At 43.9% G+C, this 17,029-nt stretch overlaps 1 protein-coding gene across 2 annotated transcripts in view; it reads left to right on the top strand.

The window, feature by feature from the left end:
- The window catches only part of GALNT16 (polypeptide N-acetylgalactosaminyltransferase 16), a 139,408-nt gene extending 124,696 nt beyond the window's left edge, over positions 1–14,712 (top strand). The window contains exons 13-15 of one of the 2 annotated variants that reach the window (XR_013982152.1): positions 690–831; positions 1,826–1,925; positions 5,342–5,458. Coding sequence is in view for 1 of the 2 variants with exons in the window: in XM_080992968.1 (XP_080849094.1) it covers positions 690–831; positions 5,342–5,458; positions 13,821–13,958 (397 nt within the window). In the remaining variant the exon portion in view is untranslated. Of the gene's footprint in view, positions 1–689; positions 832–1,825; positions 1,926–5,341; positions 5,459–13,820 lie in introns of those variants that run through there. The other variant, XM_080992968.1, reaches the window with a different exon arrangement.
- The last annotated feature ends 2,317 nt before the right edge of the window (positions 14,713–17,029 follow it).

Here is a 17,029-nt window from a genome sequence, read left to right as displayed (position 1 = left end):
AAGCCTTAGAACCTCATAAGCAAGATGTAGCCTTCTTTCATGAGGCATCCTAGAAGGCAAAAATATATAATCCACTCAGAGAACAATGCAGTTATGTGGTACATCAGTTGGAGTAATAGAAATGAGAATACATATACCAGTATATGTTGTAATATGTTTAGAAGTTATAATCTGTTGTATTTAAAATGAATAAGACTAATTCTGAAACCTTTCACCATAATTTGAAAAAGATCAAAAAGTCTGCTTGCTTAACTGGTACAAAATAGTTAGTATCACTGAGGTAAATGTGGTGTAAGATGCACCTCACTTCTTTAATTACTGAAGTACGAAAGAGCAGGAGTGGGTTAGTTAAGGGGCATAGTTAATCTTGGGGGAAACAGACTTTCTTGTGTACAATTTGTAGCCCAAGAAAAACAAACAGTTCACATATGTACCTGCTTTAACATGGTATTATCATTCTCACAATTGGTGTTCTTCTTGAATTCCCTCAGTGACTTCAGTTGATTGCAATATTCTTTTTATTGCTGTGTTTCACTCCAGAGGTGGGATAGCATTTCTGTGTCGTATGATACTATTCTCATATGTATATGGAAGATTTATTTTTATTTTCTTCTGGATTATCACCATCAAACATAGAGATGGTATTGATAATTTGGCAATTTGTGTTCTGGTTTTGTTTTGTCTCTCAGGGTTCCAGAAAAGGAGCTGATTCCTGGCATCATCAAGCAAGGAGCAAATTGCTTGGAGTCTCAGGGACAGGATACAGCAGGGAATTCTCTAGCAGGGGTTGGAAGCTGTAAAGGGACAGTGAACAATCCTGTGGCCACTCAGGTGAGGTGAACTGAAGTTGGTCCCTTTATTCTTTTCTGCTGCTTTTCTACTACCTACTGGGGAAGGTAAATGTGTGCATTTGAAGCATGGTGATCTTGGTGGATCCCTTGGCTGGGCAGAGGCAGTAGATAATTTGTGGACAATAGGGCTAGGCCTCATCAGGCCTTACCTCAGTTCTTCCTCCAAGCCACATTGATTCTCCTTGTTGGAGGGCAGAGAAGGAATTGACTGGGATTCATCCTTCCCTGAAGGTCCTCCCCAGCCACTTGAGTGGACCCCCTTGATAAAGTACTTGCACAGCAAACCATCATAAAATGGGTTGCCCACAAGGCTACTGCCTCATGCAGCACAATCCACAGGGGCAGCAGATCCGGCCTCCAAGGAATGCATCACCCACTGCTGCTGTTGTGATTGCAGTAACAGCTGTGGTGTACTTGGAGGCTGGAGGCTGCCTCCTTGGCAGCTGCCCCCCCCCCCAGTACCACCTCTATAGCAGCCTCTTGGCCAATAGGAGACACTGCTGGTCTCCTCCCACCCTTATTCCCATTGTTTAACTTCACTCCCTGCACCCTTATTCCTGATTCCTCACCCTTCTTCTATGGCAGGAGAGGCCTTCTGTGGTTCGCCTCAGGTACCAAAATGTCTTGGGCCAACCCTGGTAGCCCAAGCTCTTGTTCCGAATAGGCACTGCTTGGCATGAGCTTTTCTTTCAGTCAGACATCTCCCCTCTGGCCATTTCCTTGGCCCTTGAAAATCAGCACAGCGTGTAGGTGTACAGCCAGAACAGGGTCAGGGAGAAAATTCAGAGAAACTCACAGAAACCAGCCCTCAGAGTTCCAGCATCGTGTGGGCAGCAGTTGAGATACAATGCCCACATAGCGTTGTTTGGAACTAGGGGAGCAGTAAAGAGAATGGAGAGCTAATGTGAAGAATGACCCAGATCCACTTATTATCTTACAATTCCATTACTATTCTGTTTTACTATTGCCTTAAGGACACAGTTCAGATGTAGAGACAGGAAGTCCCTTGCCATATGCAGGAGCTGTCCAACAGAGGAGGCGGAGGCAGCTATTTAAAGGACATTGGGAGCTATGGTATTGTGAAAACAAACTTTTATGTCTTGAGGCAGTTTTCCTGAACTACAATGAAGGACAAAAAAAGTGAAATCAATGCATAATATCTGCAGGGAATAATGGGAATAATGCCCACTTTATTCCCCCCTGAGCTTTTCACCAGTTCTGTAAAAGTTAATGGCACTACTATCACACAGGGAATATATGTATGTTGATCCTGGGTGTGGTTGCACACGTTTATTATTATTATTATTATTATTATTATTATTATTATTATTATTATTATTTGAATTTATATACTGCCCTATACATGGAGGTCTCAGGGCGGTTCACAGAAAAGATCAACATAATAATCACAATATATATATAATCAAAATAAAAACAACAACCCAATAGCATGTTGGGTTTGGAACTTAACTGGTTAAGTTGTTCCCATGATGCCTCAGCATTCTGACGTCAGCTTTCGAAGCTGGGAGGAGCTGGGAGGAGTTACGTTTCTGTTCCCCTCTGGTCTCTGTGAGAAAGAGGTCGCAGTTTTGTCATGGCTGCGGTGAGCCCAGGGATTTCCTGGGGAATGTCGGAATAAAGGACTGAAATGGACAAACCTGGTCTCTGTGTGTGTTTGTCTGAAGCTAAGTGAAGCTACGTGACAGTTTTCGCTGCTGTGTTCAACTCTGCTGAGGCGTGACTGGAGAGCTACTGGAGACGGAGCTGAGTGGCGCAGCTCGGAGGAAGCGCGCCGGGCATAAAGAGCTAATTGTGGATCGTAAATCAATTAGCAGGGGTCACGCCAAACCAATCAATCAATTCCACATAGCACACCCCCCCCCCCGAAAAAGAGCCACATTTTAAAAGGGCATAGGATGTCAATCAGAACAACTACTAAAGGCCTGGTTAAAAAGCAACGTTTTTGCCTGGTGTCTAAAGGTGTATAATGAAGGCACCAGGCGAACTTCCCTGGGGAGAGCATTCCACAGAATGCAAGGCACGGAATTAGATCCTGCAGGTTGTAGGAGTTAGACGTTATGGCGACAGATTGTTGTAAAGAATTTACTGCTCTAAATCGGTTAAGGCTGTGCATACATTGCCAGTTTAAAATGCAGCTAGGTCATAGTGTGACGTTGGATTCCTCTAGCTGGCATGTCAAAAGTCCATTTGGGGGCCTAATCCAGCCCCCCGGTTGGTTTAATCCAGCCCCTGTGGTAGTTTATTTTCTGGGGTAAAATCTTCAATCCTAAAAATAGTTCAACAACTTAGGGGTAAAATCCTATAAAATGCTGAACAACTTCAATCCTAAAAAAAGGTCAACAACCTTGCTTGGCCCCTTGGTCGGCCCCCACGGCCGTTCACTTCATCAAATCCGGCCCTCTTTGAAAAAAGTTTCAACACCCCTCTAGATAAATGTGGATTGTGATTAACATTGTATGGACATTGCTTCCCAAAGCAGTGCTGTGAGTGCATTGGATCCAGAGCACACAGCCTAAGACCTTTTCATTCACCCAGGTTTTTATATTGGTGTTTTAAATCTCCAGGAGGGGGGGTGTTTCCTCTCCCTTTTGCAACAAAATTATATTTTTCTATTGCTGATTATGATGTATTAGTATTGTTTTGTTTGTAAGCCACCTAGGGGGGAATTTCTTTGTGAATAAATATTGGCTTTGCTTATTCTGGAGTAGGTAGCAAATCCCCTCTATGTTGAATAAGAATCAGTTTCAAATGCTCTCAAAATTGGCTTGAAATAGTAGCTGCTTTCTTTATAATTCATTATGGGCATTCATAATAGAACTGCTCTATAACCTAGCAGCTCATGCTATGTGTGGCAAAATCCTCTCGACTTTTTAAAAAATATATTTTTAATTATTTCCTGGAAAGAGAACAATACGGAATAAAATACAGAACAAACTATTGGAGTACATAGTAAATAGCCACAAACATAACACGTAGTTACAGAATCTTGCTTTTTGCAAAACCCTTTAAACTTCAGTGGCTTCTGAGGAGTTTATTCCAGCTGACAATCTCGACCGGGAACCCTTCATTCAGATGCTGTCATATAGCAAGGAAGCCGCTTGAGTCAGCAAAAGGTCGCAGTAGGATACTGGATGCCAACAAATGCTCGCTCACATCTGTTAATGGTTGGGAATGAGCCTGCAGACAGCGTCCAACAAGCTGTTTGATTTGACTTGCTGTGCTATTTTGTCATTGTTTGAAACTGCTGAAATTCATTGAACTGTATCTCTGTCCTGGGAATTATCCCAGCGAAGAAGGCGAATGTTAATTGTCTGTTGGGAAGGATGGTTATTAGGTGGGAGGGTAAATCAATGAAGTGGGCTTGCCCTCTTGCTCTGTGTTTGTTACTGGTGGGTGTCTATGCTGTCTCCCTAATGATAAATTGCATGTTTTGCCACCATAGACAATAGCTACAATCATGTTTTAGAAACAGGTTGATAACTTTCCCTATTGGGGAAGATAAGTAGAAACTGTGGCCTGTTCTAGAAAAAGCAAGTGGGGGGGGGGGATCCTCAGGCCCAAGGCTTGAATGTGTCCTTACTGATCTCTCCATCAGACCCTCGGGACGGTGCCCAGGCTTTGCCCCACCCCCAAGCCTCTCCCTAAGCCCCACCTCTCACTGGTCCCACTCTGTCCCTTCCTTGCATGCTCTTGCATGGAATGTGTCCTTGCACTGTGATACTGCCTCTTGCTGGTCCAGATGGAAAGAGGTGTATGGGCTGTATGTAAAAAAAAACCAACCCTCTGTTTTTTGGATTGTTGTAAGGTAAGGCTACTACATGGAAGGTAAGAGGCACATCTCTTGCACTGCTCAGCTGTGCCTCTGGCCCCACCCACTATTGTCATGTGACCTCTGGGAGGTTTTCCATAAGGGGATGTGGCCCTTAGGCTGAAAGGTGTTTCCCCGCACGCCCTGGCCTACCACCTCTGCCAATCATGGGGAAAGGTTGTCCAAGGTTGAAATCCTTGGACAAGCTGTTGTCTAGCAAGAGGGAGAGCCAATTAGTATCCTTTGAAGCATACCTCAAAAGCTCTTTTTTGAACCCTGAATTCTTTGAGTGCCCAGTCTTTCCCAAACTATATCAGGATTTCAGTCTCTGTTTCCAAAACCGAGTGTCCTTCACATATGCAGCGTTTCTTGCCTTTTTCCTGCTATGTTTCCCCTCTATACTGAAAGCTGCTGCTTCTGCAGGTTCAGTAACCTCTGAAGAAGTAAGTGGACCCCTCCTGCTAGTTCGCACCGTGCTTTGTCCTTGCAACCACAGGTACATGCATGCCCAAAGGCCATTGCATAGAGAAATTCAGGTGACGAAAAGGTCTGAGTCAGCCCTTTTCTTACAAGCAAAAGCAACATGCACTGAGCACTTGATGGCTGAAAGAGGTATTGTGTTTCCATCACTGAACTGTGTTCTTTTCTTCTTCCTCCAAAGGAGTGGATATTCAGTGACCCTTTAATCAGGCAGCAGGACAAGTGTCTTTCAATAACCTCTTTCTCCGCTGGCTCTCAGATCACAATTGAGGCATGCAATCAGAAAGATGGCAGACAGGTACTGTGCTTCCTTAATCACACTTCCCCTGTGATTGTGGTGCCATTGTAGTTTAGTTTTAAAAATTATTGTGTAAGGGTGGTTTGGCTCTGGAGATGGGATACAATCCATGGTGATATCATAAAGCTGGTGTGTGTGTGTGTGTGAGAGAGAGAGAGAGAGAGAGAGAGAGAGAGAGAGGTGTGAGTGCCATCCAAAGCACACTGGCCACTCTTGACTGTGGCTGATGGGAGCTAGAGTCAGACAACATTTTGGGGGCATCCAGTTGGGAAAGCCTGCTATAGGATATCTTACGCTGAAACTGGCTGCTTTCCTGCGTGAGTTTTAAAAACTAGGGCTCAGCTTCAAATTTCTGGTTCATATTTCCTTGGGGGCGGGGAGTATGTCAAAATTGAGGGTGGAATTTTGGGGAGAAATTTCTGAAAGGTTATGTGATGCAACTTACAACTGGTAGTGAGTGGCAGTGACTTATCTCCCCCCTCCCTTTCTTTACCCCAAGCTACTATAATATAGGGTTGCAATATGTCTGGGAACTCCCAGTGGTCATACATGCCCATCCGGGGGGAATTTTACATTTTAAAGGAAATGCCCTGGATTTTGGGGTGTTTTTTTTTTTTAAAGTGTGTGTGTGGCTCTTGTTCAGGGTCTGGCTCTGGTGCAGACAACCCTGGCTCAAGCTTGAGAGCACTGGGGGGGCTATTGCTATAAGCTCAACAACTTTTGTGTCTGAATAACCCTACTATAATAAACTGTATTTTTGCTATTGCCGAAGGTGGGGTGGCTGAAGCACAGTTATTCGTAGCAGCCCTCAACAGGTGGCCAGGTTACACGCCCCACCCCTCCTGCAACTTATAGCTCCTCTCAAACTATGCTACGTCATTTCAAGGGAGCTGTGGGGAGGGCGAGATCGTGACCATGACTGGCAGCTCCTATTTTTTCTCCAGGATACCCCTGGAACAGTGCTATATCATGACAAAGGGTTGTTCCAGGTCACAGCAAAATAACTGTTGCTTTTTGGTGGTCTCTAAGAGCATCCCTGTTTGTTGCTGCAGCTACTTGTATGTGTGGCAGCAAAAATACAGTTTGAAGCCTCAAGGGGATTTTAAATAAGAAAAGGGGCAGAAAAGAGAGAAACCATTGAAAAATGCCTCCCTGAATTCTTCCAGTCCCCCTCCAAAAATTGACACCCCCCCCCCAGTTTGTTACCTGCTAAATGGATGGAAAGTAGGGGGGGGGGATTTCATCTAACCCATAGATCAGGAAAGGTTCCAAATTCCTGGTATGGGAGGTTTTTCTATTTCTATTAATAGCTGCGACACAGAATGAATCTGTTCTGCATGAGGGAGTTGACAAGTCTAAACTAAATATGTGCAGCCCCTCCTTCATCTCCAGCAGTATCGACCTGTTCAGGTACTCCTAATTGCCTATACGTCTCTGTTTTAAAAAACAAAACAAAAAACAAGGACAGAATTCCTTTTAAAACCTTGCCCATAGAGAACATAAGCACAAGTTTCCCAAGAGCTCTGGCTAATGTAGGAGCGCCCATAAAAACTGTCACAACACATATGCCCTGGATAAACTCTTGCCGTTGAAATTAGGGCTGTGTGAATGTCCCCGGTGAGTTGTTCTTGCCTAGGCCTACCTTCCTCCTCTGCTGGTGACCACGCGCACACTGGCCTGCTTTGGAACTAGGTCACTAATTTCTTCTTAAGTGCTTTCACAAAATCTTCCTCCCTGTGGCATAGCGAGCTCTTGCTGCTGCTGCAGAACTCATCCTCCATTGTCTCTTGTGCCTAAGAAGCCAAGTCTCTGTCACCTGCAGCTCTTAGCTGGTGTCCTTTTTGAAATGGAAACAATGAATGAGCCATGCTTGCATATGAGACCAGTACTCTGCAGTCTTCTGGATTCAAATGGAATCCAAAAGCTCAGAAGCATGGTTCTTCTCTTTCATTATTGTTTTTTTCCAGCCTTCATTATTATGAGCCATTTAGCAAGGAATGTTTCTACAACAATTCCCGTGCTGCTTTTTGTATGCGTGCCAAAACTCAAAACTCATCTCAGGAACTGACCAGGGCAAAAAGGGGGCTAAAGTGAAAAAGTAAGCTAATCCTGTTTTGGCCTAGAAAGGAAATAGACTTTGTGGATATGGCATTGGGCTCTGTCTGTTGATTTTATTATTTTTCACTAGCCTTTTTCTCCATCATTCTTAAGAATCCCAGATGGCATCCTTCCCAAATCACTGGATTTCTGGAGCTCCCCCCTTGGCATCACTTCATTTAAAAGTGTTGCTTAATAGAAGTGCTTCAAATTTCTATCACAATAGCAGTGCAAGTTACCATATGACATTATGCAAATAAAGCCCTCCACAATAAGCATTTGATACAATGTAAACATACACTGTACAAAAATAACAATTATTAAACACAGTACCAAAATGTCCCCAAAATATATGGCAATCTTCCACAGTTGGTAGAACTCATGCAGTTTGTATCAGGCTGCCACTGATGTGCTGTGGCTGACAAACTAGACCCTGAAAACTCCATTGGACAGACTCTGAAAATAGTGGCAATGTGTTGAAATAAGCTGGGTTATGGATGGACCAATTAAGAGCCAAGCGAAGCATCCCAGGAAAAGCTACCTGTTCTGAGGGTGGGAGGCAGGGGGGATCCCCAAGTCTTGGCCAATGTAGTTGTGCAGAAACACCAGCACAGTGAAGCTTCCCCAATCCTACTCCCCCTAATGCTGAAAGTCTCACAGCTGGGCATGTTTGTTTAAAGACACACACAACAGCTTTTTTTCTGACAGCACTCACTGGTAGGGACCACTAGCACTGTTTTTTCTGCTGCCTTTGGCAGACTAGATGACCCTTGGGGTCCCTTCCAATTCTACGATTCTATGATTTAATATTATTTGGCAAAACGTTAGAATCAACAATAAAAGCAGGTATTGAAAAATATCCAAAAGATGATTAAAATCTGCAGTAGCTAAAAGGAAATAAAACACATGCAACTTCTACATGTCTGGCTAGGCTCACCTAAACAAACATATTTTAAGTTGGTGTTGAAAAGAGTACAGTGAAATTTCTTGCCTGATGCCAAGAGGCAGAGTTCCTTGTATATCTTCTGACAGGTGCTGAAGGAACATCTCTTCACCCTAGTCTTTGGCACCTGAGATAGATACATGTTAGAATCCACCTTATTCTTAGCATAAATTGTTTTAATATTGTATTTTTATATTAAGTAGGAAATCTTATAATTATAATAAATCTATTGACTAGTCAAACAATCCTATTTTTTGTCAGCTTTTCTACTTGGTTTATGTTTGTCACAAGGCAAATATGATGATTCTTAAAAAGTGCAAACTTCTTACATTTTCTTTTTATGTAAGAATTGGGACAATGGAGAATTGTTCTTCCATTAAAAATATTTTTGCTGTATTTCTGAAGTGTTATCAATAGGTGGTGTTTTTTTTAACCTGCTATATTAGTTGCACTGGAATGATTTAATTGCCATGTTGAGGAGTAATTATTCTATGTAGATGAGTATCTGGGTACTCGAAGAAGAAGAAGAAGAAGAAGAGAGTGACACCTACTCCCAAATATTCTGAAAATCTTATTTTGTTATGGACAAATTGGGTGTGAAACATTAGTTGCTAGCGGAAAGTGATGGAAGTTTATCATGCGGTTTCTTCTGTCGCTTGCTTCCAGAGAGGGGGAAATGGAACGCTACAGGAACAGACAGATTGCCATTGCAGACACACACACATACACACACACACACACACACACACAGAGAGAGAGATTTTTCAGGTGCTTGGATCAGCATCTACTTTATAATAATCTGAGAAAACATTCCTTTCTGAATGTGACCCCTGCAGCAGAATAGTACTTGGTTTTTTTAGTAGGCATTAGCTTCCCACAGCTCAAATTCTTTTGGTTTTATTTAGTGCATAGCTTGAAGTGAAGGGGTTTCAAAGTGGGAATGAGAAAGATTAGCATTTGTAGTCCATGTATTACACAATCTTTGATTCCAGAACACTTGTTTTTAATGCGGTTTCTGCACATGCTAGTATAGAGAGAAGTGAGGGGCAGATGGGCCGTGTCCACCTGGGAAGGTAGCCGATCTAGGAGAAGGAAAACTCTGATCAACGTTTTACCTTTTTCTAATTTTCTTTCATTCAGCCTTTGACCCTTTCCCTTCAGAGGAGGGAGGGCCTATTTTCCCTCCCTGCTCCTAAACATCCCTTTCTCCCAACCACCTTTACTCAGTATGTGGGGAATTGCTGGTACTCGCATTGAGGAGACACCATTTCAGCAAGGCCCAATGTTTGAGAAATGTTGATGTAGATCTGGGCCCACAGGCTTGCAAACAGCCACCCAGTTTGCATGCATGATTCAGACCTACAATATTAGCCAAGGTCAAACTTGAATGCTTTCTTCTTTCTTTCTTTCTGCTATGGAAGATCTCATCTCCACTCTGCTGGCCCAAGGCTGGGTTATTTTTAATAACTCTTTTGTGCACTCAAGCCATCAGATGTGAAATTTCAAACGAAGCTGCGTCTTGTACAGTGACATTACTGCTCTTTGGGCCGTGTCCTGGAAAATGCAGTGGCAAGCCTGCATGTGTGTGACGGGGTGGGGGTGGGAGGTTAATGAAACCAAGCCCGCCATTTACAGCTAACTAATTACAAGATGCAATAATTGCGGTAATACAGTTCCCTACATGTCATCCCTGCCCTCTGTCCTCACTCTTGTGCCCTCTCTCACCTTACCTTTCTGTTGAATCGGAATGACTGAAAAAGATTCTGTTGATACAACCGCTGCGCTTTCAAGTTGTGCAATTAACAGAGGAGTTTCTTTCGTTTGGTGTCGTTCATTAGCGGGAGAAAATGCTTGCTGGGTGCCCTGCTGCAGCTGCAAGCCACTGCTAAGGAATGAGCGAGGGATATCAATCCTACTTAAAGAGGTTTACAGATCAGTGGGCCTCTAGTCCAGAAAATACAGCATGATACATGGGTCTCTCAAAGGGGCCAGGAAGCTGCTGGGGGCCAAAGGAAGGGAAACATCCCTGGCTAATTACCATTGACAGCAATCTCTGTACAATGGAAGAGCTTGACAAATCACAGGTGGTCCCCTTACAGACAGTAAAGAGTACCAGGATGATTAAGTCTAACCCACCACAATCTTGTCAAAAGACTATCTGTTGATCTGAGATAGGGAGGGGGCTGACACACAGGGAAAGGTGGCTCTCCAGGCACTGTAGTCCTAGTCCACTAAAAGCAGTTATGGGGACCCTCGTGAGGAAGCTTCCACCCTCCAGATGTTGCTGAACTGCAACCTCCCATCATTCCTGGCCATTGGCCAGGCTTGCCGAGGCTGATGGGAGTTGTAGTTTGGCAACAGCTGGAGGGCCAGAGGTTCCCCACTCCTGACTTGGAGCTTTAAAAATAAGAGCCAGCACTTTGAATTGAGGTTGGGAACAAATAGGCAACCAATTCCAGCGAAATGGTATCAGATTAATATACCCTGCCCAGTCAGCACCTGTTATTAGTCAGACAGTGGCATTCTGAACTGGCTGAAATTTCTGAGCTCTTTTAAGAGTTACTAAGTGACTGTCTTCTTCAGGAAAGTCTACAGCTGGCCTACCAGGCTAAGCTTATAGAAAACATTTCATCCTCTCCCACTGCCTCTAGATCAGAGGTCTATACTCACTGCCTCCAGGCAAGGACTAGTCCCCACCCCCAGCAAATCTTTTTGGGAGTCCCTCCCAAGACTACACCAATTTTGGACGTGATGGCAAAAGGGGGAAAAAACCACAACAGGGAAATAGTGCTAAAGTGGACACGTTTGAAGCTCTCCACCTCACCAAGCCCATTGTTCTGCAAATCACACATGCCACTTTTGGTCATCAGAATGGTACCTCCCTTCCCGGAAGAACAGTAGCTGCCTAACGTTCAGCGTGGTAACCCTATTCTTTTACAGATTCCAAAGTGTTTGCAGAGCAGATACCGGGTGTCCTTCAAATCATCACAAAGAGAACACCTGGTACTTACACAACCTTACCATATAAAAAGGGGCTACTGAGATAGGTTTGTTAGAAAGGGGGCCCCATCTTGGATTTTGTGGAGAGTTTTAATTCTCTCTCTCATTCTTCACCAACTTCCTGCACACTGTTGCTGTACTAGGTAGTTCTGCTTGTATGGGAGATATGGTCAGTCCACCAACAGAACTGAAGGAGTCCGATCGTGAAAGTGGGTTAAATATCAATGTATAGGATGCCAATGTTAAATCATTAAATGATTCCGTAACGTGGCAGCAGGCAGAGTGCTTTGAAGACGGCACAATCGATTCAAGACAAATAATGATCTTGCCAAAGGAAATCAGGTGTAGCAGGTGGTACTTCCAAGAAAATGAACTAATGATAATGGCTAATGAAGCCTTTACTTCAAGTGTTTATAGATTTTAACATCTGGACATTTGCTGGTTACCCTACAACCTACGGCATATGTCTTGGTTGTCTAAAACTGTTCAGCTTGTCAACCTGAGAAGAATTGCCCATTATTAATGCATACTGTGTGCTAGCGTGAATTTTAAGGGGCCAAGCTGCCTGGGTGAAGCTGCTAGCTCTCACCATTTCCCACCTGGATGTGCCATGGGGTTGGAGGCTGTCCCTTTTTGCCCTCATCAGTCAAGCAGCTGAGACAAATAGCAATTTAATATCCCTGAGTGGTCAAGTTTCTAAGAGCACCCTGGCCCTCTTTTATACCTGAAGAAGCAAAAGGGGAAAGACGAGCCATTGGGAAGGTTCAGCCCGTTCAGCTGCTGAGCAGTCTCCTCTAATGTGCCACAGAATTGGCATTAGGGAGTTCTCATAGCTATACTATGTTGTTACTTTATTGAGCATTTCATTTTGCCATGCTAGCTGGCTTCTAAGCACACAGGACCAGTTAAAACACCAAGCGGCTATGTTTGGGGAGGCGAGAGGGTCTAATTTCATGTGCTATAAGAACCTATAACAGGGATGTTGCTGGACTCCAACTCTCATGGCCAATGATCAAGGGTGATGGGAGTTGGACGTCAACAATATCCGGAGGACCACAGATTGCCCATCTTTGCCCTGTACTAAAAAATGGAATCGTGCAGTTGGAAGCAAGCCATGGCCAATTCCCTGCTGTCTGGCAGAATCAACTGTCCACCCACTAGCCCTTAATAGATCAATGGTTTGTACCACCATATGCCACAAGACCAGAAATGTGTACACACTACAAAATGCCACTTACAAAGCAAAGAAGCGTAGAATGGCTTGGGTAAGTGAGCTGAGCCACAGCTGTAGGGGAGGGCAGAAAATGACACTCGGTCACATAAATTACTGGTTTTTATATTAATAAGCCAGACTTGTCCTTAGCTTTGCCTGACTGCCTGGCTGCTGAACCAAGAGGTAATAGGTGCACTTACCTGCTCAGAGCTGCATCTTCTTATAAGAGGCTTTGCACTCAGATAACACATATCCAGGTACAAAATGCTTGCACATTATCTCAGTCGTGAAGTGTCGATGTGAATAAATGTGTGTCAGTGATGACTAGGAAACCGTTGGGTCCACTCAAAAACATTTGAAAGTGTGTGTGGGGGGGGGTATGATTTATAGTCGTGTGCTTATCCTAACTAATCCAAGCAACACTTCGGTATTTTAGAACTTGGGTAGCAGTGCCTAAAAATAAATTGCCTCGTAAGAAGTAGCCCCGAGTCAAGACATGGAAATTTTGCTGGAGGCAATTCACAAGAGAAAAAAGAGAATAGAGAATTTGCCTGGAGGAGGGGGGGAGCAGCCCAATGCCACTGATTGTACAAAATATATGTGATTCCAAAAGCTAGAGGATTGGTTACCATTCATCCCCACTCCCAGTCAGAATCCCAATGATCCAAATTTCTGATGCCTTCGCCACTTGTTCCACCCCCTTAATCAGGTCATCCTTGATGCCCCAAGCCTCATACTGACAGATGCAATTCTATGCATGTTTACTCAGAAATAAGATTTCTATGGGACTTGCTCTGTGGTGAGTGTGCATGGCATAGTGCTGTGACTATTGTAATCATTAGAGACGCGGGATACCTTTCTCACTGAGATGTGCTACTGAATTAGAAGGGGAAAGCTCTGAAACTGTCATGCACATGCCAGAAATTCAAAATGGTGACACTAAATAACACCGTGAACAAATACGATTTATTTAGCACTTCTTGAGTGTGTAGCGTCACAGACACAGCTGTGTGCTTTAAACATAACAAGCAAGAAACTAAGTAAAGACGAGGTCAGGTTTAATCGCTTGATGTTGTTCTTTGTCTTCCTTCCCTTCTTTCCTCTCACAGAAATGGAAGATGAAAGGCAACTTCATCCAGCACTTCGTCAGTGGCCTTTGCTTAGAAAGCCAGTCCAGCAGACTAGTGACCAACATCTGCCAGTCAGACAGACTGGGCCAACAATGGCAGCTGCTTCAAGCCACATGATGGTTGCCGGGCAACTTCTCTGATGCTTTTGCATGAGACTCTTGGGAATGGAAGGGGTTAGGGTGGGGGATGAAGTTTGATTATCTTTAAACCCTAAGTATTTTGATTGTGAGCCTCAGCCGATAACTATTTCAGTTGAAATGTCAGTGTTTTTGGATCCATTAACGAAGCACTCCGAGATACATGGAAAGATCCCTGGAAATAGCCCATCTGCTAGCCGTTTCCCCTCTGTGAGTAACTCCATAAGAAGCTCCACAGCAGCTCACGGCTCGGGAAGGGCGCAGCCCAGTAGCCCAGACTTAGGTGTGACTAAGACTGACTGACAACTCTTCTCCTCTCCTCCATTCCTTTCTCTCCAGGGAAACTTGTGCTCTCTGGCCCCATGGAGTTGTCGCAATGGATGTCTGTGACAACCCTTAATATGAACTCCTGGTGGATTTGTTTGGCTTCACTGGCATTTCGACCTGACATCACTTCTCATTTTGCATGTGTGTTGTACAAAAATGCTGTATGAGAAAACCAGCAAGAATTGTTGTGGCTAAGTTATTGGGAGATGCCTAATTGTGGGGGGTGGGGGATGAAAGAAGCAGCAGCTAGGGTCTTTATTGTTGTTTTTTGTTTTGTTTCTGTGTTTGGTTCCTCACTGGCGTGTGTTAATATAATTCATCGCAGAGATTCTCTGTACGGCTTCTTGTTTTGCTGTTTCTGATAGGGTTGATGGTACATTGCAGTAAGAAACTTAAAACCCCAACTGGCTAAATGGTCTGTTGGTATTTTTTATTTTATTTTAATTTTTTAAAATGAGTCCTGAAGCGCAAACACTGTCTGAAAAGCACATGGACAAAACGTCCCCTTTTCCCCTACAGAGGATGCAGCATAAGTGATGCTTTTTGTTGTTTAGTACTGTCTTTACCTCTTTTCTTCCACCGCTAGGAAAACAATGTTCAGAAAATGAATGCCTAAGCTATAGTGGATAGGTTATTGGAGGTCACTCTTGAGACTGATAAATGTGAGGCAGCAGCTGCTAGGGAACCATCCATTAAGTCTCATCCAGAAGCATTCAATGACATTACCCTGACAGCCTGTGTTAAAAGTGTTGGTGCTTTCTGTGCTAAGCGAAAGGGCTTGAAGGACTCAGAAGAGAACAAAAATCATTCCCTTCTGCCTTCACTAACATGCATGAGAGATATACAGTTACATGCAGAAAGCAACCCATTATATTATTTACCATATTCTTGTAAGCACAGCTTGTGCTGAAGAACCGATGCCCAAATGGTCAAGCTGTGCTCTTGTGCCTGGCCCATGTTAACAAATCAAGCAGAACTGGATTTCCTTCTTAAGACCTAAGGAGTTGCTTCACAGCCTGTTCCCAAGACCAAAGCCAGACTTTTGCATCCTTGCACGAGATAAGGCCAACTTTGCTGGGTTGTGTTTATTTACTTTTTTCCTCCCTGGAGTGTAAAACATGAACTCAGACCATTTGCTGACTTCCTCCTGATCCCATCACTTTTCCCAGCAGACTTAGAGACTAGCACTTTGCCCCTTTGCTACTGGCTGAAAGCTTGTGACTGCAGTGCACCCAACTAAGACTGTGCTCCTGTCGATATCTGTGTGGGAATAAGCCCATTGAACTCATTGGATCACAGCCAGAGTGGTGTTACTTGAATGTTCTCTTAGTTCAAGGACTTCTGCTTGAGCAACGGAATGTCCTGCCCCTCTTCTCCCCCGGTGTGTTCCCTAAATCAATTCCACAGCCCTCTGGAGAACATTTGGGAAGGACGCTGGGAATGGGGGGGGGGGGCGGGCAACAACCCCATTGCGCAAATGGAAATCATTGAGCTGATGGGACATGGTAGTTGAATACCACCCAGTGGGACTTACTGTTGAGTTAACATGCACAATATCAAGTCTCAGATGAGCTGCATTGCACTGTGCAACTGACCTGCATCACTGCATAGGTTGCATGAGCTCAGTGTTGACATGCAACCCAACATGAATTCTGGTGTGTATATGTTCCCAGGATCTAAACCAGTTTCGAGAGCAGACCCTTTTGTGCAAACATGGTTCCCTTTAGGAGAATGCTAACAAGAGAGGGACCATGGCCTCTTCCACCTGGTTTGAATTATACTTGAATGGGAACAGCAGGAGAGAAAGTTATGGCCTGCATGACTGTTGCAAGACTCATGTTAGTGAATTGTTCCTTGGCATAGCAGTACCACTGTTTGCCTGTCAAGTCTGTGTCATCTCAGAGAACTGAGGTGCTGCCTGCATGCTGACATTAGTATAGGCCCTGCAATGTCCTAAAGAGTCTTTCATGTGGTCACTTTATACCAGAGGTCTTCACTACCAAGAGGTCTGGTTCACATTAAAGAGGTCTGGTAACATTAAACCATGATTTAGCGGAAGGATGAATATCTATGAGTCTGGAATGAAGCATCAGCTCTCATGCTTCCCCCCTCTCTCTTCTCACCTGACTGGGCTTCTGCCAAGTTTAGTTCACTTTTGAAAAATCTCAAATTAACGTTATAAACAAACCAGGGATTCTGGTTTAAAGCAATGGTTAATTGCTCAAGAGGCCAGCTTTGAACCATGCGTTAGGAATTGTTTGTTTTAAACCAGGATCCCTTGGCTATATATGTAACACCACGCAAATACATTAATATGAAAGCTAAATTGATCACAATTTCATGCAGTTTCTGTATATGGCACCAAGCTGAAATCTTTTCAACCATGGCATCATACATTCCACTTGTTGCTGGAACTGTGTAATGAGCACTCAGAGACTTCAAATATGAACACTTCAGACATTAAATTTTCTGCATGATGTTGATAATTAATCATGCATGTCTGAATTGGCCCTAAGGTGGTAGAATCATGTGAGAGAACTGTGCCGTATCAGTTTCTGTCAATTAAACCTGCATGTAGAAAGAGTATAGGTGTGTGATTGTGTGTGAGAGCCAGTGTGGTGTAGTGGTTAAGAGCGGTGGACTCGTAATCTGGGGAACCGGGTTCGCGTCTCCGCTCCTCCACATGCAGCTGCTGGGTGACCTTGGGCTAGTCACACTTCTCTG

Source organism: Podarcis pityusensis, assembly GCF_964106645.2.
Source record: "Podarcis pityusensis genome assembly, chromosome: 1".
Classification (NCBI taxonomy): domain Eukaryota; kingdom Metazoa; phylum Chordata; class Lepidosauria; order Squamata; family Lacertidae; genus Podarcis; species Podarcis pityusensis.
Note: the sequence above shows the minus strand (reverse complement) of the source record. Positions and strands in the feature narration are given on the sequence as shown.